This window comes from Triticum urartu, chromosome 2A, assembly GCF_056163025.1.
Source record: "Triticum urartu cultivar PI428250 chromosome 2A, HENAU_Tu73, whole genome shotgun sequence".
Taxonomy (NCBI): Eukaryota; Viridiplantae; Streptophyta; class Magnoliopsida; order Poales; family Poaceae; genus Triticum; species Triticum urartu.
In genome coordinates, this window is record NC_141874.1 from 749,672,574 (window position 1) to 749,694,164 (window position 21,591).

Below are 21,591 nucleotides of genomic sequence, written 5' to 3' on the forward strand. Positions count from 1 at the left end.
CTGCGCTGAGCACAACGGAGAGCTTGGCCTCGAGCCACTGTGGCTCTAGCCACGACGGCGCCATGATCGGCGGCGGGGAGCTCTCGGGTGCGGTAGGAATGGCGGCTACGGAGGCCGAACGAGCACGGAAGCTAGGGAGAAAGGAAGAGGAGCTCACAGCGGGGTCGGAGAGGGGGTCAGCGAGCTCGGGGAGGACTCGAGGCCAGCGAATCGAATGACGGCGTCCGACGGCCGTGGATGGGGAAGAAGGGCACCACGTCGTCTTGGGGTCGTCCGAGCTTGCGTGGATCGACGGAGAGGTCCAGGGTGACGAGGCGGAGCGATTGGGCTCGTCGGAGGGGCGAGGGAGTGGCTCTGGTGGCAACTACGGCGATCGGCGGCGAGGGACGCGCTCGGCCATCGCGGGAGAGAGTGAGGGAGACGAGGGGGAGAGTGAGCGAGGATGAGAGGGGGACGTGGGGGTCGCGTGGCACCCCTAGGCGTCTCCAGGCGTCGGCGGAAGCAGGAGGTGGCCAGCGTGTGGCCGCGGGCGCCGGCCACGCGCTCCGCGTCCTTCTGGCGCGAGGAGGACGACGACTGGCAGGGCCAGTCGGCTAGGCCGAGCCAGGTGGGCTGGCCAGCACAGGTAAGGCCCAGGTGGGCTTCCCTCTCTCTCTTTTTTTATTTGTTTCTGTTTTTTCTATTTAAATGCTATAAAGTAAATTAAATGCCCAAATTCAAATACTTATGATTTAATTCAATGACCTTCTGTTGACCTAGAAAGTTGTGCACCAATTTTGCCAGAGGTTTTAACCCAAGACAAAGAGGGTGAACTTTTTAGAAGGGCATTTCAGGTTCATTGAAAATAATTTTAGTAAACCCTAGTTGTTTCCAGGGGGGTGTTGGGGTTTCTGCCTTCCCCATTTCAAATTTAAGAGAAATTTAAACATGATGACACTCTAATGCTTGAACTAGCTAGGGTGTGACATCTAGGGTTTCGTCCGCGAAAATGGACGGGGTGCACATATTTATAGGTAGAGGGAGCTAGGAGAGTCCAAATGAGGTGCGGTTTTCGGCCACGTGATCGTGATCGAATGACCGAGATGATGGAGGAGGTTTAGGTGGGTTTTGGGCCACTTTGGAGGGGTGTTGGTCTGCAACACACACGAGGCCTTTATGGTCCCTCGGTTAACCGTTCGAGTATCAAACGAAGTCCAAATGGCACGAAACTTGACAGGAGGTCTACCGGTAGTAAACCAAGGCCGCATGACAAGTCTCGGTCCAATCCAAAAACGTTTAACACCCGCACACAAAAAGAGGTAGAAAGGGACACCGGAGGACATAGGAGCGCCGGATTGCAAAACGGACAACGGGGAAAATGCTCGGATGCATGAGACGTACATGTATGCAAATGAAATGCACATGATGACATGATATGAGATGCATGACACGCAAGAAATGACAAGGAAACAACAGCGAATAACTGGAGGACACCTGGCACATCGGTCTCGGGGCATTACAACACTCCACCACTACGAGAGGATCTCGTCCCGAGATCTAGAATGGCACCGGAGGGGAAACGGAAGAGAAAGAAGAGAGGTAAAGCTAAGTTGCTTCTTTGACCAATGAGTGAAACCAAGGAACCTTGCGAGGTTTAGCAAAAAGGAAGGAGGAATTCCACGAAGATGAACAAAGTTGAAAACACTCCGTTGGAAAAGAGGAACAAGGAACATTACGGAAACCTTGAGATTGCAAAGCTAAGAATGACGAGCGCAAAGGACAAGTAGGAATTGAAACCACTCTGGTTGAAAAGTGCTATGAAGCTTGATAAGATGAAAAGAACTTGAGCAGAGGGCACAACATTCCGGTTAAATGGATAAGCATGAAAAGAACAAGGTCCTGACAAGAACAAGAAGGAGGGTTGACGAGAGCAACATCACAATGCCTCCGGAAGAAAAGAGAGAATCGAATGGAATGAACGGAGGAGAGAACAATATCTTCTATCTCGAATGAGCTTGAAAAAGGCATCCTTAGGAGAAGGGTCGAATGGAGTTGTTGGGAAAACAACAACGTAAAGGATAAACTTGGTATGGACGTATAGAAGACATCTCAAAATTATGAGGTGACACCTTGCCACTCACGGAAAAGATTTGATTGGATTGATATGAACAAGGAGACGAGAAAATATTTCACCGAGAGGGTAGATGGAGAACTTGGATCATATATTATCACCATTAATAGCATTAATCCTTAGGGAAAGCTTTAGGTGAAATATAACCCCAGATAACTCCAATGACGAGATTGATGGATTTTAAATACCTCATTCTTAACAACATGTGAATCATGAGACATGAACTCAAATTATCAAGAATGACATAATACCACCTCAAATGATACGGTTGAAAGAATTGCACTTTGAAATGCAAGATAAAGAATACTTGAACTCCTCTGAAAAGAATCTCGATGAACACTTCGAGAAGGAATTAAATCCTTGATGAACCACCATGTAGAACATGCATGAAGAACTCCGGTAAACAAATAAATGATCAAACGAAAGGAGAGAGAAGTTGGAAACACAAGGTGAATCCTTGCAATGATTAGATGGATCTTCGCGATGAAATAATTGAAATTACTTTGAGCTCCGGAAAGAAATATGGACAACTTGAATCGAGAATTTGATGAACCTCCGGAATAGGGAATTAATCACTTGGATGAACAAGAATAAGGATTATGTTATGCGTATCCTTCACCAATTTAAATTGATGACAAACAACGGATTTGGCATACTACTTATTCTCAAAGAAAGGATTAAGATAGATATCGCGCCAACTTGAGAAGGTCTTCAACGAAACATCGGTGGAATCGAAACAACGAATGAATTGATATGATAATGAAAGAAGAGTAATCTTGCATGAACCACCGTAAGAATTAAAATGACCGGAGGGAAGATAAAGGAACACCGGGAAGAATTATGAAATGAACGAGGATACTTGAGAGAATTTAGATACAAGTGAACGAAGAGATCCCGAGGTGATTAGAGAAATTTGAAAGATGCACCACTACTAACCCGCGGAGGCCGGCGCTACTAATAAGGCGCTACAGCTAACGTATAGCAGCAGCGCGGGTGCCACCCGCGCTACTACTACGTCCGTTAGTAGTAGCGTGGGTAAAAACCCGCGCTACTACTAACCCGCGGAATTTTTTTTTCGAATTTTTTGCGCGAATTTTCAAATTTCTGAATTATTTTAACCTCTAATCTCGAATCACCATCATCGCTGCTCAATTTAATCTCTAATCACCCCTCATCATTCCAAATCATCTAACTTCCCGGACGGTCACCCATCCTCTCACTACTCCAGCCTGAGCACGCTTAACTTCCGGGTTCTATTCTCCCTCGATTTCAAGTCTGCACTTGTTGTTTTCCTGACAATAGTAAGATGTCAATCCTATTAACCCTCGGGAGTTTAGCTTGAGCATGAAGTCACACATTTCACTGTTTGAGTTTAAAACTATTGTTCTAAAAAACAATAATTATTTAGTAACACTAATATTTCTTGAATAAGGAGTTTGACCACATTTTGACCAAAGTTTGACCACAATTTGACCAGATTTGACCAAAATTCCAAAAAACTGAAATAATTATTTAGTAACACTAATATTCTTGAATAATTATTTATTAACACTAATACTTCTTGAATAAGTAGTTTGACCACAGTTTGACCAGATTTGACCAAAATTAAAAAAACTGAAATTTGAGCATAACTTTTTTCCTTTTAGAATTTGAGGATTCTTAAAATTTGCAAACAGGTCGTAGGCAGTCTCCATCGTATGCGGATTTTCGTGCTGAACATTTTGATATATTATACGTTTTTTTCTGACATCGTATGCAAAAGTTATAGCCGTTTTACATTTTCCCTACACTTTTTGCAAAACATGTCCAAATTTAAGTTTTAAATTTTCCTAACTAGTAGATGTAGTAACATAACTACATCTCGAAGGATTTTAATTTTTGAAACATTTTGATATATTATACGTTTTTTTCTAACATCGTATGCAAAAGTTATAGCCGTTTTACATTTTCCCTACACTTTTTGCAAAACATGTCCAAATTTAAGTTTTTAAATTTTCCTAACTAGTAGATGTAGTAACATAACTACATCTCGAAGGATTTTAATTTTTGAAATTTTTATCATTTTCTTTTGCTTTTTACAAAACTGAAAAGGCGATCCACGCGGGGGGGGGGGGGGGTAGAGTTTCAAAATGGGACCTTTAGTAGTAGCGAGGGATTTTACCCCTCGCTACTACTATGGCATGTCCCGGAGGGGCACGATTGAGACCTCTTAGTAGTAGCGAGGGGTAAAAACTTAGTAGTAGCGCGGGTTTATAACCCTCGCTACTACTATGGCATGGCCCAGGGGCACGGTAGAGACCGCTTAGTAGTAGCGAGGGGTAAAAACCAGAGCTACTGCTATCAACTTAGTAGTAGCGAGGGTTAAAACCCCGCGCTACTACTATGGCATGTCCCGGGGGGCAAGGTAGAGACCGCTTAGTAGTAGCGAGGGTAAAAAACCAGCGCTACTGCTATCAACTTAGTAGTAGCGAGGGTTAAAAACCCGCGCTACTGCTACTTAGCAGCAGCGCCTGATTTTAAAGTGCGCTGCTGGTAAGATTCTGTGTATAGGCTTTTCCCTAGTAGTGATGCACCGGTAAGGTTTAGATAACGAGAGCTGAAAGCTGAGAATGAATCATTTTGAGACGATGGGCTCCGGAGAATCAAACTGAAAAGACTTCTGAATTACTCCAGATGGGTGAAAAAAATTCTCACAATCGAATACAATTATGAGAGGATGGCAACAAGCTGGAATCACGAATCTTGAAGAGAATGGAGCCATATATGGAGGAAAACTCTTCTTCGGTCTTCAAAATCTGAGAGTTACGATGAGAAACACCACCATGAATTATTTAGACACTCCAGAAGAATCAAAAGCGAAGAGGTTGAGCCAACTATGAAAAGAATTTGACAGATCTTGGAGAAAGATATATGACTGATGATAATTAATTCTTACGTCAACTTTGAGAAAATTTGAGGATAGCTCCGGGAAAATAAGAAGAGTCAGGTAAGAACCTGGGAAAAGACCTGTGGGTTAGGGCCCACTGAGAAGAAACACCTTTGAAACGATTGCTTGAAAAGAGAGATTGCACCGGTTAAATAAAATGGCTTGAATGAGATAACAACCTCGGAATAGGTTTGAACGGATCTTGAAGGAAAAGACGAGCCTTCCAAGATATCTTCGGCACTCCAGAATAATTGAATAGCGAGAAATGACTGAATATGATGAGCACCGGCATGAGAAGGTATTTGAAACGAGGAAAAAGGATATGGTCAACACCGAAAACTTGGATTAAATCCACCGGAGAAGGGAAAAGAACGAAGGATGATGAACTTGTACGTAGAGCATCTTCATGAGAATCACGGGATAAGAATATTGACGGAAAAGAATGGAGAGACTTCACATCAATAAGATGGATACTTCATTAAGAAATCTTAGTCCTTCAAGAAAAAGGGTGGGTGGGCGGGAAAAAACAAATGCAACTTGGAGACGGATGAAACAAACACCGTTGAGAAAACTGAGATTGGATCTTGCTGATGTTGAAAAGATTGGATCCACCTGAAGAGAAAACGCCAGTCGAAAAGGATTGGCATGACCCTCTCGATGATCATGAAGGATTAGTATTCGCATAGGAGCATGAGAACATCGTTTAGGAAAGGTATGGAATCAACACTTGACATTGAAGCAACTCGAATACCACAACTCAAAACAAAACAAAGGATTGGCTTGTAGAATAAGCCAGAACAAACATATGATAGAGATTTCGTCCGAAGTTTTCCTGGTGGGGCCTACACGGGCTCGATCGTACAGCACCATCATGTACAAGGCAGTGCACATGACATACGAAGCGTCCCCGAGTCAGCATAGCCAAGGACTCTTTAAGACACAACGAGACTACTGTAAAACCAACCGTGGATAGGCGGACCACTAGACGTCGAACCCCAATTTCATATCATACATCTGTCGGAAAGATATCCTAAGAACTACTTGAATTCCCACTTATAAACTCCCGAAACTTTCCGATTATGCAATCAGGTGTTGGGGATACAGGGGAAGCATAATATCTCACCCAAAACTAGCAAATCCTACATCCAGCTGTATCCATCCTTCAACACATAACCAAGAAACCTTCGGAAATCATTTACCTCAACCTTCGAAAAGAATCCGTTATACGAGTTATGGCAATACTCCCGAACTCCCACCCCAGTGTTGGGTGGCGTCGAGGTTATCTCACCAACAACAGCATAAAAGAGATTTTCGATGTCGGCGAAACTCAGGTATTCCAGAACTGCAACGATAAAATTGTGACGACAACACCTCGGAGCTCAACTCCCCGAGACACTGCCACAACCCCTATATGTCAGGAGGCACCAAGAACAATGTTCTCATCACAAAACCATCGGAACGATTCCAAGATACTCGCGTGATCCTAAAAAAATTAGTGAAATTTGAGAAGAGAAGAGTTAAAACTCTACGTCAGGATGTTGTTGGGTTTCGTAGTAATTTCAAAAAATTTCCTACGCACACGCAAGATCATGGTGATGCATAGCAATGAGAGGGGGAGAGTGTGATCTACGTACCCTTGTAGATCGACAACGGAAGCGTTAACTTGGTTGATGTAGTCGTACGTCTCCACAGCTCGATCGATCAAGCACCGAAACTACGGCACCTCCGAGTTCTAGCACAGGTTCAGCTCGACGAAGATCCCCGGACTCCGATCCAGCGAAGTGTCGGGGAAGAGTTCCGTCAGCACGACGGCGTGGTGACGATCTTGATGTACTACCGTCGCAGGGCTTCGCCTAAGCACTGCTACAATATTATCGAGGACTATGGTGGAAGGGGCACCGCACACGGCTAAGAATATGATCACGTGGATCAACTTGTGTCTCTAGGGGTGCCCCGTGCCTCCGTATATAAAGGCTCAAAGGCGGGGCTGGCCGGCCAAGAGGTGGCGCGCCAGGAGGAGTCCTACTCCTTCCGGGAGTAGGACTCCCCCCTTTCCTAGTTGGAATAGGATTCGCGGAGGGGGGAAAAGAGGAGAGAGAGGAGGAAGGGGGGCCGGCCCCCTCTCCTTGTCCTATTCGGACCAAGGGGGGAGGGGCGCGCGGCCCATCTCTGGCCACCTCTCCTCTCTTCCACTAAGGCCCACTAAGGCCCATATACTTCCCGGGGGGTTCCGGTAACCTCCCGGTACTCCGGTAAAATCCCGATTTCACCCGGAACACTTCCGATATCCAAACATAGGCTTCCAATATATCAATCTTTATGCCTCGACCATTTCGAGACTCCTCGTCATGTCCGTGATCACATCCGGGACTCCGAACAACCTTCGATACATCAAAATGCATAAACTCATAATATAACTGTCATCGTAACCTTAAGCGTGCGGACCCTATGGGTTCGAGAACAATGTAGACATGACCGAGACACGTCTCCGGTCAATAACCAATAGCGGAACCTAGATGCTCATATTGGCTCCTACATATTCTATGAAGATCTTTTATCGGTCAGACCGCATAACAACACACGTTGTTCCCTTTGTCATCGGTATGTTACTTGCCCGAGATTCGATCGTCGGTATCCCATACCTAGTTCAATCTCGTTACTGGCAAGTCTCTTTACTCGTTCCGTCAATACATCATCCCGCAACTAAATCATTAGTTGCAATGCTTGCAAGGCTCAAGTGATGTGCATTACCGAGAGGGCCCAGAGATACCTCTCCGACAATCGGAGTGACAAATCCTAATCTCAAAATACGCCAACCCAACATGTACCTTTGGAGACACCTGTAGAGCTCCTTTATAATCACCCAGTTACGTTGTGACATTTGGTAGCATACAAAGTGTTCCTCCGGAAAACGGGAGTTGCATAATCTCATAGTCATAGGAACATGTATAAGTCATGAAGAAAGCAATAGCAACATACTAAACGATCGGGTGCTAAGCTAATGGAATGGGTCATGTCAATCAGATCATTCACCTAATGATGTGATCCCGTTAATCAAATAACAACTCTTTGTTCATGGTTAGGAAACATAACCATCTTTGATTAACGAGCTAGTCAAGTAGAGGCATACTAGTGACACTCTGTTTGTCTATGTATTCACACATGTATTATGTTTCCGGTTAATACAATTCTAGCATGAATGATAAACATTTATCATGATATAAGGAAATAAATAATAACTTTATTATTGCCTCTAGGGCATATTTCCTTCAGTCTCCCACTTGCACTAGAGTCAATAATCTAGATTACACAGTAATGATTCTAACACCCATGGAGCCTTGGTGCTGATCATGTTTTGCTCGTGGAAGAGGCTTAGTCAACGGGTCTGCAACATTCAGATCCGTATGTATCTTGCAAATCTCTATGTCTCCCACCTGGACTAGATCCCGGATGGAATTGAAGCGTCTCTTGATGTGCTTGGTTCTCTTGTGAAATCTAGATTCCTTTGCCAAGGAAATTGCACCAGTATTGTCACAAAATATTTTCATTGGACCCGATGCACTAGGTATGACACCTAGATCGGATATGAACTCCTTCATCCAGACTCCTTCATTTGTTGCTTCCGAAGCAGCTATGTACTCCGCTTCACATGTAGATCCCGCTACAACGCTTTGTTTAGAACTGCACCAACTGACAGCTCCACCGTTTAATGTAAACACGTATCCGGTTTGCGATTGAGAATCGTCCGGATCAGTGTCAAAGCTTGCATCAACGTAACCTTTTACGATGAGCTCTTTGTCACCTCCATAAATGAGAAACATATCCTTAGTCCTTTTCAGGTATTTCAGGATGTTCTTGACCGCTGTCCAGTGATCCACTCCTGGATCACTTTGGTACCTCCCTGCTAGACTTATAGTAAGGCACACATCAGGTCTGGTACACAGCATTGCATACATGATAGAGCCTATGGCTGAAGCATAGGGAACATCTTTCATTTTCTCTCTATCTTCTGCAGTGGTCGGGCATTGAGTCTTACTCAACTTCACACCTTGTAACACAGGCAAGAACCCTTTCTTTGCTTGATCCATTTTGAACTTCTTCAAAACTTTGTCAAGGTATGTGCTTTGTGAAAGTCCAATTAAGCGTCTTGATCTATCTCTATAGATCTTAATGCCTAATATGTAAGCAGCTTCACCGAGGTCTTTCATTGAAAAACTCTTATTCAAGTATCCCTTTATGCTATCCAGAAATTCTATATCATTTCCAATTAGTAATATGTCATCCACATATAATATCAGAAATGCTACAGAGCTCCCACTCACTTTCTTGTAAATACAGGCTTCTCCAAAAGTCTGTATAAAACCAAATGCTTTGATCACACTATCAAAGCGTTTATTCCAACTCCGAGAGGCTTGCACCAGTCCATAAATGGATCGCTGGAGCTTGCACACTTTGTTAGCTCCCTTTGGATCGACAAAACCTTCTGGTTGCATCATATACAACTCTTCTTCCAGAAATCCATTCAGGAATGCAGTTTTGACATCCATCTGCCAAATTTCATAATCATAAAATGCGGCAATTGCTAACATGATTCAGACAGACTTAAGCATCGCTACGGGTGAGAAGGTCTCATTGTAGTCAATCCCTTGAACTTGCCGAAAACCTTTTGCGACAAGTCGAGCTTTGTAGACAGTAATATTACTGTCAGCGTCAGTCTTCTTCTTGAAGATCCATTTATTCTCAATTGCTTGCCAATCATCGGGCAAGTCAACCAAAGTCCATACTTTGTTCTCATACATGGATCCCATCTCATATTTCATGGCTTCAAGCCATTTTGCGGAATCTGGGCTCACCATCGCTTCTTCATAGTTCGTAGGTTCATCATGATCTAGTAGCATGACTTCCAGAACAGGATTACCATACCACTCTGGCGCGGATCTCACTCTGGTTGATCTACGAGGTTCAGTAGTATCTTGTTTTGAAGTTTCATGATCATCATCATTAGCTTCCTCACTAACTGGTGTAGGTGTCATAGAAACAGTTTTCTGTGATGCACTACTTTCCAATAAGGGAGCAGGTACAGTTACCTCGTCAAGTTCTACTTTCCTCCCACTCACTTCTTTCGAGAGAAACTCCTTCTCCAGAAAGTTTCCGAACTTAGCAACAAAAGTCTTGCCTTCAGATCTATGATAGAAGGTGTATCCAATAGTCTCCTTTGGATATCCTATGAAGACACATTTCTCCGATTTGGGTTCGAGCTTATCAGGTTGAAGCTTTTTCACATAAGCATCGCAGCCCCAAACTTTCAGAAACGACAATTTTGGTTTCTTGCCAAACCATAGTTCATAAGGTGTCGTCTCAACGGATTTTTATGGTGCCCTATTTAACGTGAATGTGGTCGTCTCCAAAGCATAACCCCAAAACGATAGCGGTAAATCAGTAAGAGACATCATAGATCGCACCATATCTAGTAAAGTACGATTACGACGTTCGGACACACCATTACGTTGTGGTGTTCCGGGTGGCGTGAGTTGCGAAACTATTTCGCATTGTTTCAAATGTACACCAAACTCGTAACTCAAATATTCTCCTCCACGATTAGATCGTAGAAACTTTATTTTCTTGTTACGATGATTTTCAACTTCACTCTGAAATTCTTTGAACTTTTCAAACGTTTCAGACTTATGTTTCATTAAGTAGATATACCCATATCTGCTTAAGTCATCTGTGAAGGTGAGAAAATAACGATATCCGCCACGAGCCTCAATATTCATCGAACCACATACATCTGTATGTATGATTTCCAACAAATCTGTTGCTCTCTCCATAGTACCGGAGAACGGTGTTTTAGTCATCTTGCCCATGAGGCACGGTTCGCGGGTACCAAGTGATTCATAATCAAGTGGTTCCAAAAGTCCATCAGTATGGAGTTTCTTCATGCGCTTTACACCGATATGACCTAAACGGCAGTGCCACAAATAAGTTGCACTATCATTATCAACTCTGCATCTTTTGGCTTCAACACTATGAATATGTGTGTCACTACTATCGAGATTCAATAAAAATAGACCACTCTTTAAGGGTGCATGAGCATAAAAGATATTACTTAGATAAATAGAACAACCATTATTCTCAGATTTAAATGAATAACTGTCTCGCATCAAACAAGATCCAGATATAATGTTCATGCTTAACGCTGGCACCAAATAACAATTATTTAGGTCTAATATTAATCCCGAAGGTAGATGTAGAGGTAGCGTGCCGACTGCGATCACATCGACTTTGGAACCGTTTCCCACGCGCATCGTCACCTCGTCCTTAGCCAATCTTCGCTTAATCCGTAGTCCCTGTTTCGAGTTGCAAATATTAGTAACAGAACCAGTATCAAATATCCAGGTGCTACTGCGAGCATTAGTAAGGTACACATCAATAACATGTATATCACATATACCTTTGTTCACCTTGCCATCCTTCTTATCCGCCAAATACTTGGGGCAGTTCCGCTTCCAGTGACCAGTCTGCTTGCAGTAGAAGCACTCAGTTTCAGGCTTAGGTCCAGGTTTGGGTTTCTTCTCTTGAGCAGCAACTTGCTTGTTGTTCTTTTTAAAGTTCCCCTTCTTCTTCCCTTTGCCCTTTTTCTTGAAACTAGTGGTCTTGTTGACCATCAACACTTGATGCTCCTTCTTGATTTCTACCTCCGCAGCTTTCAGCATTGCGAAGAGCTCGGGAATAGTCTTATTCATCCCTTGCATATTATAGTTCATCATGAAGCTCTTGTAGCTTGGTGGCAGTGATTGGAGAATTCTGTCAATGACGCAATCATCTGGAAGATTAACTCCCAATTGAATCAAGTGATTATTATACCCAGACATTTTGAGTATATGCTCACTGACAGAACTATTCTCTTCCATCTTGTAGCTATAGAACTTATTGGAGACTTCATATCTCTCAATCCGGGCATTTGCTTGAAATATTAACTTCAACTCCTGGAACATCTCATATGCTCCATGACGTTCAAAACATTGTTGAAGTCCCGATTCTAAGCCGTAAAGCATGGCACACTGAACTATCGAGTAGTCATCAGCTTTGCTCTGCCAGACGTTCATAACATCTGGTGTTGCTCCAGCAGCAGGCCTGGCACCCAGCGGTGCTTCTAGGACGTAATTCTTCTGTGCAGCAATGAGGATAATCCTCAAGTTACGGACCCAGTCCGTGTAATTGCTACCATCATCTTTCAACTTTGCTTTCTCAAGGAACGCATTAAAATTCAACGGAACAACAGCACGAGCCATCTATCTACAATCAAGCATAAACAAGCAAGATACTATCAGGTACTAAGTTTCATGATAAATTTAGGTTCAATTAATTTACTTAAAGAACTCCCACTTAGATAGACATCCCTCTAATCCTCTAAGTGATTACGTGATCCAAATCAACTAAACCATGTCCGATCATCACGTGAGATGGAGTAGTTTCATTGGTGAACATCACTATGTTGATCATATCTACTATATGATTCACGCTCGACCTTTCGGTCTCCGTGTTCCGAGGCCATATCTGTATATGCTTGGCTCGTCAAGTATAACCTGAGTATTCCGCGTGTGCAACTGTTTTGCACCCGTTGTATTTGAACGTAGAGCCTATCACACCCGATCATCACGTGGTGTCTCAGCACGAAGAACTTTCGCAACGGTGCATACTCAGGGAGAACACTTCTTGATAATTAGTGAGAGATCATCTTATAATGCTACCGTCAAACAAAGCAAGATAAGATGCATAAAAGATAAACATCACATGCAATCAATATAAGTGATATGATATGGCCATCATCATCTTGTGCTTGTGATCTCCATCTTCAAAGCACCGTCGTGATCACCATCGTCACCGGCGCGACACCTTGATCTCCATCGTAGCATCGTTGTCGTCTCGCCAATCTTATGCTTCCACGACTATCGCTACCGCTTAGTGATAAAGTAAAGCATTACAGCGCGATTGCATTGCATACAATAAAGCGACAACCATATGGCTCCTGCCAGTTGCCGATAACTCGGTTACAAAACATGATCATCTCATACAATAAAATTTAGTATCACGTCTTGACCATATCACATCACAACATGCCCTGCAAAAACAAGTTAGACGTCCTCTACTTTGTTGTTGCAAGTTTTACGTGGCTGCTACGGGCTTAAGCAAGAACCAATCTTACCTACGCATCAAAACCACAACGATAGTTTGTCAAGTTGGTGCTGTTTTAACCTTCGCAAGGACCGGGCGTAGCCACACTCGGTTCAACTAAAGTTGGAGAAACTGTCACCCGCAAGCCACCTATGTGCAAAGCACGTGGGGAGAACCGGTCTCGCGTAAGCGTACGCGTAATGTCGGTCCGGGCCGCTTCGTCCAACAATGTGGACTAGGGGGTACTCACCACGTCGTCTCCCGACCAGCTGGATCGGGCCGAGGACCCCCATGGCGGTTCACTATTGGGCCTGTTCGAACAGCCCATGCCGCATGCAAGGAGGATTCTACAAGACTTGGCGCCCAAGACAAGGACTCCTCTAAACCCTCGGCCTACGGTGCATATATAAACCGAGGCCAGGCTAGTCAATAGACAATCTCATATTCATTACTACAACCTCGTGGTAGATATATATACTTTGTACTACACCCATATGAATACAATCAAAAGCAGCATGTAGGGTATTATCTCATCAAGAGAGCCCGAAGCTGGGTAAAACCCCGTGTCCATGTTACCATCGCTCCCAGACACCTAGCTTAGGACTCGTATTACGAGATACACCAGATATTGAACCGACATGCTGCCATTGCGAGGCCTGCTGGCCCAGCACCAACAATCAACACTGGAACACTCTCCATTTCAAGGGGAAGAGTTGACAAAGTTGTGGGATAAGTCCGGTGGTAGGCTGCAGTGTTTGTGTGTTTGCTCGATGAACTTTGGATGACAGGCTCGCGTATGGGGGCATATATATGCTGGTATCTTTCATGGGCCAATCTGTTTTTTGGATTGAGGGATGAAAAAGGTAATATTTATTGAGGCCTAATCCTGGTGCGTACGTGTATTTCCATCTAAAAAATGGAACCATTGTTAGTGTGAGAACGTGTACTGATACAAAATAGGCAGGAAACACACTCTTGATCGATTGCTGTTATCGGAAACTTATCGGCCATCTTTTTGATGTGTAGATTAAAGATTCTTCATGTTTCTTTCCTTTCACATCGTCACCAATGACAATTACTACTTTAATATTCAAGTGTTTCTTCCTCTCTCCCTTAAAAAAAAGTTTATTTCTCTTTTTCACTGGCGCCTCGTCGTCGACGCGAACGTCTCCTCCCACTAAAAGTGTATCAATAATGCGAGCATCAGGACTTGAACCCTGGTGGGCTGGGGATACCACTGTCCCTCTAACCATCCAACCGCAGGTTGGTTCGCAAGTTTCTTCCTCCTTCTGTATGATATAGAATAAGGATAAGTCTGATTTCCAAACACGCATTTATAGGCAAAGTCCTATTTCAATTTCTCAAGTTAATATAATGTGGATAACAAAGGGAAACAATATCATCTCAGAAGGATTTGGTACCAGCCACGTTAACCGGTTTTGCTGGCTGGTTTTGCCTTCGGTTTAGTTGTATGACCACCAGTTTTGCCTCCGGTTCAGTTGACGACCACTGCCACGATATCTTTGGTGTCAACACAACAAGCCGTTCGATGTTGTGAACAAACAAAAAGTGGAACTTTAGTTCAAATATTTGAAACCAGTTTTTTTTAATATAAATTCGTTTCTATACTGAACACTCGTTTAATGTGAGGCCATATTTCAACTTTAGTGTTGTCCTACGCCTGAACATCAAATTGAGCGCTCATTGTATTTTAACTCTACATACCAGTGTGAATACTCATAAACTCCCACGTATTTTGTTAAAAAGATACTAAACCACTTTACTGAAAATCCAAATTGTCAGTCCTGCCTGGATGCGGTTTTGCAAACTTGTCTGGTTCCAAACTGACTGACACAGGGTAATCACAATTGTACGCAACTTCCATGCAAAACTGAACTGGAGAAGTGGAGCATGTACAGTTCATCCGATTTTGATTTGACTAACTGGATAATCCACTACCTTCTGTGACCTACACTTAGCATGACGCAAACTGCAGACTGAACCTATCAAACATATGATTACACTCGATTTACGACCATCGAGTTCAAATGATTTCAACATCTACAAACAACCACTCTGCCTCGCTGCCTCCTGCCGATGGATCTTGTAAAGACTTGTCTGGTTGGTGGGTGGATTCAGGCCTTCCTCACATGAAGGAGCGTGTGGTTCAGACAAGTTGCTTCTTTTCTTCTCTCCAAGATGGTCACTTCCCTTGGATCATCTTTGCCTGCGCAGGAACTCCCGCATTTCTTGGTGGAACTCCGCGTTCACTATCAACCGCATCTTCTTCGCGTCCTCCCACAGCAAGTACCCGTTATCCCTTGCGTGGTCACAGCATTGCTCAAACATGTCCTGCACAAGTAAGCGGCACCCAGATGTAAGTTTATTGGTAATCAGAGTCCAGGTTTTCAAATTTGTCCAGACACTATCCATCCGCAAGGAACTGGCATGGTTTGGTGGATGAAGGGTTTATACCTTGCTCGGAAAATCTTCGTATACGTGTGACAGGACCATCTCGACCCTGTTACGGTCATTCTCCCACAGCCTAATCTGCATCGGAGAATTGGCATTCTTCAGTTTTATGTATCTGTTGAAACAGATGATGTCTGGCCTATGAGGGATGGGTTGCTGTGCTTACCTGATCTGTAACATTCTCTGGGACTATAGGTATTTTGTCGATGACACGAGGGTGGGCATTTTGCTGAAGGAATGAAATTATCTGACAAAGAAAAAGAAAAAAGCATAACTACATGTATCTGTGTAACAATGAATCATGTAGGAATGTGTGATCAAGATGATTACCTGTTCAGCAGTGATCCCGTTATCAAATGCACCATACAGACTTTCTTTTGTAATAGCTCCCACAATAAGGTTCGGGAGTTGATACTCTACCCTACAAGACCATATAACACAAGGGGAATGAAGGACTCACAAAATACAGCTACCAGTATGCAACTGCCAACAATCTTTTCGATCGATTGTGGAGAGTTAAGACAATAACTAGATTTACAAGCAGAGTTGGGTTCAACATTTTTTAGGGGCCTTGCATCTTGGACGCCCATACGTAGTTAGGTTATAATAAGCTAACAAGCAATCCAGTGTTGCTGCATTTTTGTATTCCTAGATCTAGAACTTGACTCAGGTAGGAAAGTTGGCATTGCTTAGCTTATTCAAGGCATCTCACAAAGAAGATCAACAGCCCTAGTTGCTGCCTAGAACAAAAGCAAACCAATGCTGTCAGGATCATCCAAATAACTGAACTAGCATAGAAAAATGCCACTCGACGCAGTTCTGCCAGATTTGCTAAAACCTAAAACAATCTGGAAGCAGTATAGAACTGCTAAAGTGCGCGCGCACACACGCACACACAGACAAAAAATGTTACACTTCTGCGCACCAAGCATTTCGCGTATTGATAACCAAGAGCACTAGGAACATGCTGAAGCTACTTAGCAGTGGCCAAAGTGTAAAAATGCCAGAGACGAGCTAGGTTATGTCACTCATCTGACGGCTGATGTACCTTGAAAAAAGACGTAGAATTTCACAGTGCAGCTTGGAAGCAGAGTACGCATACAACCTAAAGTTTGTCTCCACAACCACAATACCCTGCCACAACAATATCACACTATCAACTCATAGGTGGAAAATAGTTCATCTTCATTATGTGTCACTTAGGTGACAAGTTGGTGGAAGTTATGAAGAAGATTTGGAGAGCATAAAACTGCAATAGCAAAGGAAATGGGATGTTATTAAACCTCTTTGCTGGCAGCTGAATCTGACAAGCTCGATGAGAGATTTGTAGCCAATTTTGTAGGTATGAACCAGCTATCTTTCCGGCCCTGTTATTCTTAACTCTTAAAATCATATTTATCAAGCTGACCAGGAAAAAAATTCAAAGTTTTACCTGCTGCAGTTTGACTAACCCGAGCTCCATCAGATCCATAATTGCAACTCTTTGGACTTCTGTCAGAGTACTTAGGCTGTAAGCCTGAAACATGAACAGAGAGATAAGAAAACTTGCGGTCAATTTGTAAGTTGAAACCAACATACCGAGCAGCAAGGTCTGAACAAAAGAAATGTGCAGAATAAATTTAATATGATAAATGTAGTCCTGCAGCCGTTTAACTTCTTTTAAACACTGGAATTAAATATTTCCTTCAATCAACAATATAATCTGGCGAAAAAACGTTGATGGCCCTCGGCCCCTGCCTCTTAGATAGAACAGAACAAATACAGGAATATACTTTAGTATCTTTGAGATGCTCTAATTCATATATTGTATTACTGCTACAATTGATCTCTCTTCAACAAACCCCAAATCAATAATATTTATGTCTGTACACCTCTTGCTCATATTAATATTCCCTACTATTGTTGAAAGAAAACTGAGCCATGAGAAATAGGACTTTAATGATCATTGCAGACAAAGGTTGGGTAACTTTTCACTTCTGAATGGCTCTTAACATGATCTTGTAAAAGAATGTTTTACTTTACCGCTCCTTGTGTATGAAAACTAAGCTCCAATAGAAATGATATCAAGTCCGTGGGGTCCACCCCACGTTCCTATTCAAAAAAAAATACGAGTCAGCACAGAAAAATACTCATGTCAAATCAAAAGGCATCTAAAGATAAAATGACACCAATACCTCTGCGGATGAAATGTATTCTCTCATTATATACCAAAGCTGTGCATTTGTCTCCATCAGCTAGACAAATGGAAAAGAGTGAGAACTGAAGGCGGAAATCTGACAGATAATTTGTTCAATTGAGCTAAGCACAGACCAGAAACTGGAAGCCATTCTCACTTAACTTTGCAGCTTCACCATCCCTGTGAAATGTATTGTATTATGAACTCATGGTATTGAATTCATTATAAATTTGAACTTACAGCTAGTTGAAAAGGAAGAAGAAAGAAAAAAACAGGGCTATTGGCTTTAGAAGTCCCGCATCCACATGATTTACAAAAATATCTAAATTCAAACATATCAAGCCAGTCAACTGAATGAATTGTTAGGATCGCCAGTTAATCCCATTTTGCAACCAGGAGACATGAACAATCAACATAAACAAACAGCAATTTACTGTCAGCTCATGGTTTCTTAAATTTACTAGTCTAATTTTTGTTAGATATTACTATGTCCATACCGACACTGCATATTATACCTAGTTGCACTAGCAAGAGAAAGAGCTAACTTTACATGTCATGTCATTGAAATGAAATTTGGCTGTCATTACTCACTAGTTTATACGCAACTGATTGTCAAACAAGGGGGCAATTAGATTTGAACCTTGAACTCAGAAGACCTCGCTGGAACGTCTTCATCATAGACGAGCTGAAAGTGGTCCCTTTCTCAACTTGAGACGAGTTGATCAATTGCAGCAAGAAGCACTATTTTACCGTAAAAAAAAGGAACACGCATTACTAGTTGAAGTGAACACATGTATTCTACCAAATGTGCAACAGTATGACCCAATGAGCAAACAAAAAAAGGTCAATGATATAAAATAAAACATGCATGGAAAAAAATAGAGTATAAGCTTTCTCATCCTGACCTCCCATTGATCAAGAGCATAATTTTCTAGTTCCACCAGTGTAGGCAATCTGCCAGTGACACTGATTGGTAGCGGTTCCCTTGGCAAACACCCGCTGCAGCAGAAAGAAATGGAATTTGATCAACTAGTACTTTGATGGAACTTACGAAACAAAAACCAAAGCAGTAAAACCTTAAACACCATCCTGGTGATTTCTAACATAATAAAAAATGATTCCATATTCTAAGATGAATAAAAACATGTTGAAAACATCATAACAGTGAGGCAATAAGCAATTAGCTTCAAACAGAAGAATAAAATATCCGTGTTGTATTCAACAAAATAGTTCAGAAAAACTTACCCACTAACCAAATACTTTTGCATGTTAGCCTGAAACTTATTATTCATCTTGTAGCTCACCTCCTTCCTTCTGTATGTGCATCAAAACAAAATGAGCTAGAAATTGCATGATTCATTTGTAGACTACACAGTATGCACACAGTACACGAGCAGGTGAATTAGAAATTGCATAGACTAACTTGCATCATGCAAGTGATGTAAAACCTAATAAACTAAAGAATTCCTATTACTATACTTATACAGTGTAGACATTGAAATAACGGAGCAAGAGACTGTTTACTACCTCTAATTAGTATTTTGTTTTCGCTAACATTTCAGCAACTTGGTATCCACCATAGATCAAATCGCTCATGTATGCTAAAGATATAACAGATGGCATCGCGCCGGCAGCCCTGAGTCACTATGGCAAATAAAAATCACCATTCTGGCTTGTAAGTTCCAGTTATTTGGTTCTTTGCTAGTTGATCAGATCCAGGAAGGCTAAAAAGGTCTTCTCAAAAATCTCAATCATACATACCAAGCACCAGATAGAGGTGGATGAGGTCTTACCTGTCACGTACTTCCACAAAGACCCTGAGCTGGAGCAGCCTATCGATGGCAACCTTGTGCTTGGAGGCATACTCATCCAGCACCCACTCCTGCATAGCCGCAGCAGGCATCGGGGACGACACGTACAGCATCTGAATTACGTACTTCTTTGCCAGCGGTGGGAACGACCTGAAGAAGTGAAAGTGTGAAAAATCACAATGACAGCAACAGACCTCGCCAAAATGTGTTGCGTAACGGGTTGGTTGGAGACCTGAGTACAGCCTCACAGATGAAGGCGGAATCGTAGAGCATATCGAGTTTGGCAGCAGGCAGTGCAGCCACCATGTCCATGAAGTTCCGTGCGACCACCATTACCTGAGGCATCTTTGCAGCACCTACAGAGAGCAGGCGAGGTAGATAAAGAAACCTAGGTCATTTCGCACCCGAATTCAACAATAATGATGAAAGTGCACGACAGATATCATAACATTAATGTTCTCAAACTGGAAATTTTCTGACAAAACTGCATACAAGATCAGCCAGTTCCTAACTAGACATAACTCCCACCAGTGTCAGCACTAGAATTGGTCTCTACTAACTTTGCAAACCTACAAGATAACTTACAGATCATAACTAAAATTTCGAAGAGCATGATTGGTTTGATGCCCAACATTGTAGGAATTAGAAAAAGTATGTGACTGAAGTGAACTAGTTAAACCGTAATGCTGTATTTGGGGCTACTACAGGAGGGTAATGTGGTGGAGCTACAAACAAATTGTTGGGTGAGAGGCCAAGCTAAAGAAGAAGACAGAAAATTTCAATTCTGAATCGATGTCATTAATAAGTAGCATCCGTAAACAACAATTGCTTTACATAAACTGTAAACAACAAGATCTTCAGTGATTTATTTATGCCACCACAGACGAATAGACAATAACATATTCAGGGCCTTGGGATTGAATTGGCCCCAATATCAGATCTCCTTGACCCTGACACTGACATTGCACCCGAATTCTTTTGTTTGGATGTTGACATAATTGACCAAAACCTGAAATTCGCATGAGAAGCTTAATTCTAAAGCTTGTTTGGATGCTCATTCTCTAGATTTTAATTTCTCATTTGTCATAGGATGAACATTGTACTTTGATGTAATGTTTAAGACTAAATCTATGCAATATGTGAATATATATATTATTGTTTTTGGAAAGATTGCATGTCAAGAATACAACAACATCACCTGCACAATTTGCAATTAGGCATCAATTTGTATAGCATGTCAATCAAGGGTGGGGATTAGGGTTTCTGTCCAGGGGTTGGGAGGGGGGTAGGTGACGGTTGCCATGGACTGGCTACAGGAAGTAGCAGCCATGGGGGGGGGGGGGGGGGGGGGGGGGGGGGGGGGGGAGGCTGCCGTGCCATCTACCATGGGAGAGGGAGACGGGCGCGTGGGAGTGGGTCAGGCAGACGGCGGCGCGCGGGAGGGAAGACGGGCGCGCGGGGAAGGAGGCGGGCACGCGGGGGAGATGAGAGGAGGAAGAGGGGCTGACCTGCGCCGCCGGGAGCACGGTGGAGCGGCGTCCGAAGTGTGTGTGTGCCGCTGGCCGGTGGCCGGTGGCGGAGCCGCGGGGGGCGGCGGCGGCTGTGCCCTGTCCCCTCCCCTGTGCGACGCTCCGTCGGGGGCGTGTGCTGCGCCGATGTGTTGCGTTGGGCTGGGCTGCTGCGTGTTCGTTGAGTTGTTAGCGCCTGAAAGATGACACTGTGAGCCGGCCCATGTAGCTGTTCCCTCAGCTTCCCTCGCTCGCGCTCCGTTTTTTCGTTTTTCTTTTTCGTCTACGTACAGGTCGCTCGTTCCCTGACCTCGCCTCGTCAGCCAAGTTGACCTTTTTTTTTTGATAGAAAGACTGTAAGGAAACCCCCTACAGCATAATTGGTGCAACAAATCCAAATTGCAAGTACCAAG

General features: G+C 43.1%; 1 protein-coding gene across 1 annotated transcript; it reads right to left on the reverse strand.

Annotated features, from left to right (window-relative positions):
• Nucleotides 1-15,070: 15,070 nt before the first annotated feature.
• Nucleotides 15,071-21,346, reverse strand: LOC125540334 (transcription factor-like protein). Its single transcript, XM_048703942.2, has 16 exons — nucleotides 21,179-21,346; nucleotides 19,903-20,026; nucleotides 19,653-19,820; nucleotides 19,105-19,173; nucleotides 18,765-18,858; nucleotides 18,500-18,600; nucleotides 17,994-18,039; nucleotides 17,858-17,917; nucleotides 17,706-17,774; nucleotides 17,116-17,199; nucleotides 16,967-17,050; nucleotides 16,732-16,817; nucleotides 16,014-16,104; nucleotides 15,850-15,930; nucleotides 15,687-15,761; nucleotides 15,071-15,563 (listed from the first exon to the last, which is right to left on the reverse strand). The coding sequence occupies exons 2-16, from the start codon at nucleotides 20,013-20,015 to the stop codon at nucleotides 15,429-15,431; spliced, it is 1,356 nt and encodes a 451-aa protein (XP_048559899.1). The 5' UTR covers nucleotides 20,016-20,026; nucleotides 21,179-21,346; the 3' UTR covers nucleotides 15,071-15,428.
• Between the last annotated feature and the right edge of the window lie 245 nt (nucleotides 21,347-21,591).

What these genes read in the sequence shown, in the direction of transcription:
- LOC125540334 (XM_048703942.2), bottom strand. Translation starts at nt 20,015, where the DNA reads ATGCCTCAGGTAATGGTGGTCGCACGGAACTTCATGGACATGGTGGCT. An exon ending in ACGGGATCACTGCTGAACAG is followed by an intron (nt 15,931 to 16,013) that starts GTAATCATCTTG and finishes TTTCTTTGTCAG; the next exon opens with ATAATTTCATTCCTTCAGCA. An exon ending in CAGAGAATGTTACAGATCAG is followed by an intron (nt 15,762 to 15,849) that starts GTAAGCACAGCA and finishes TCTCCGATGCAG; the next exon opens with ATTAGGCTGTGGGAGAATGA.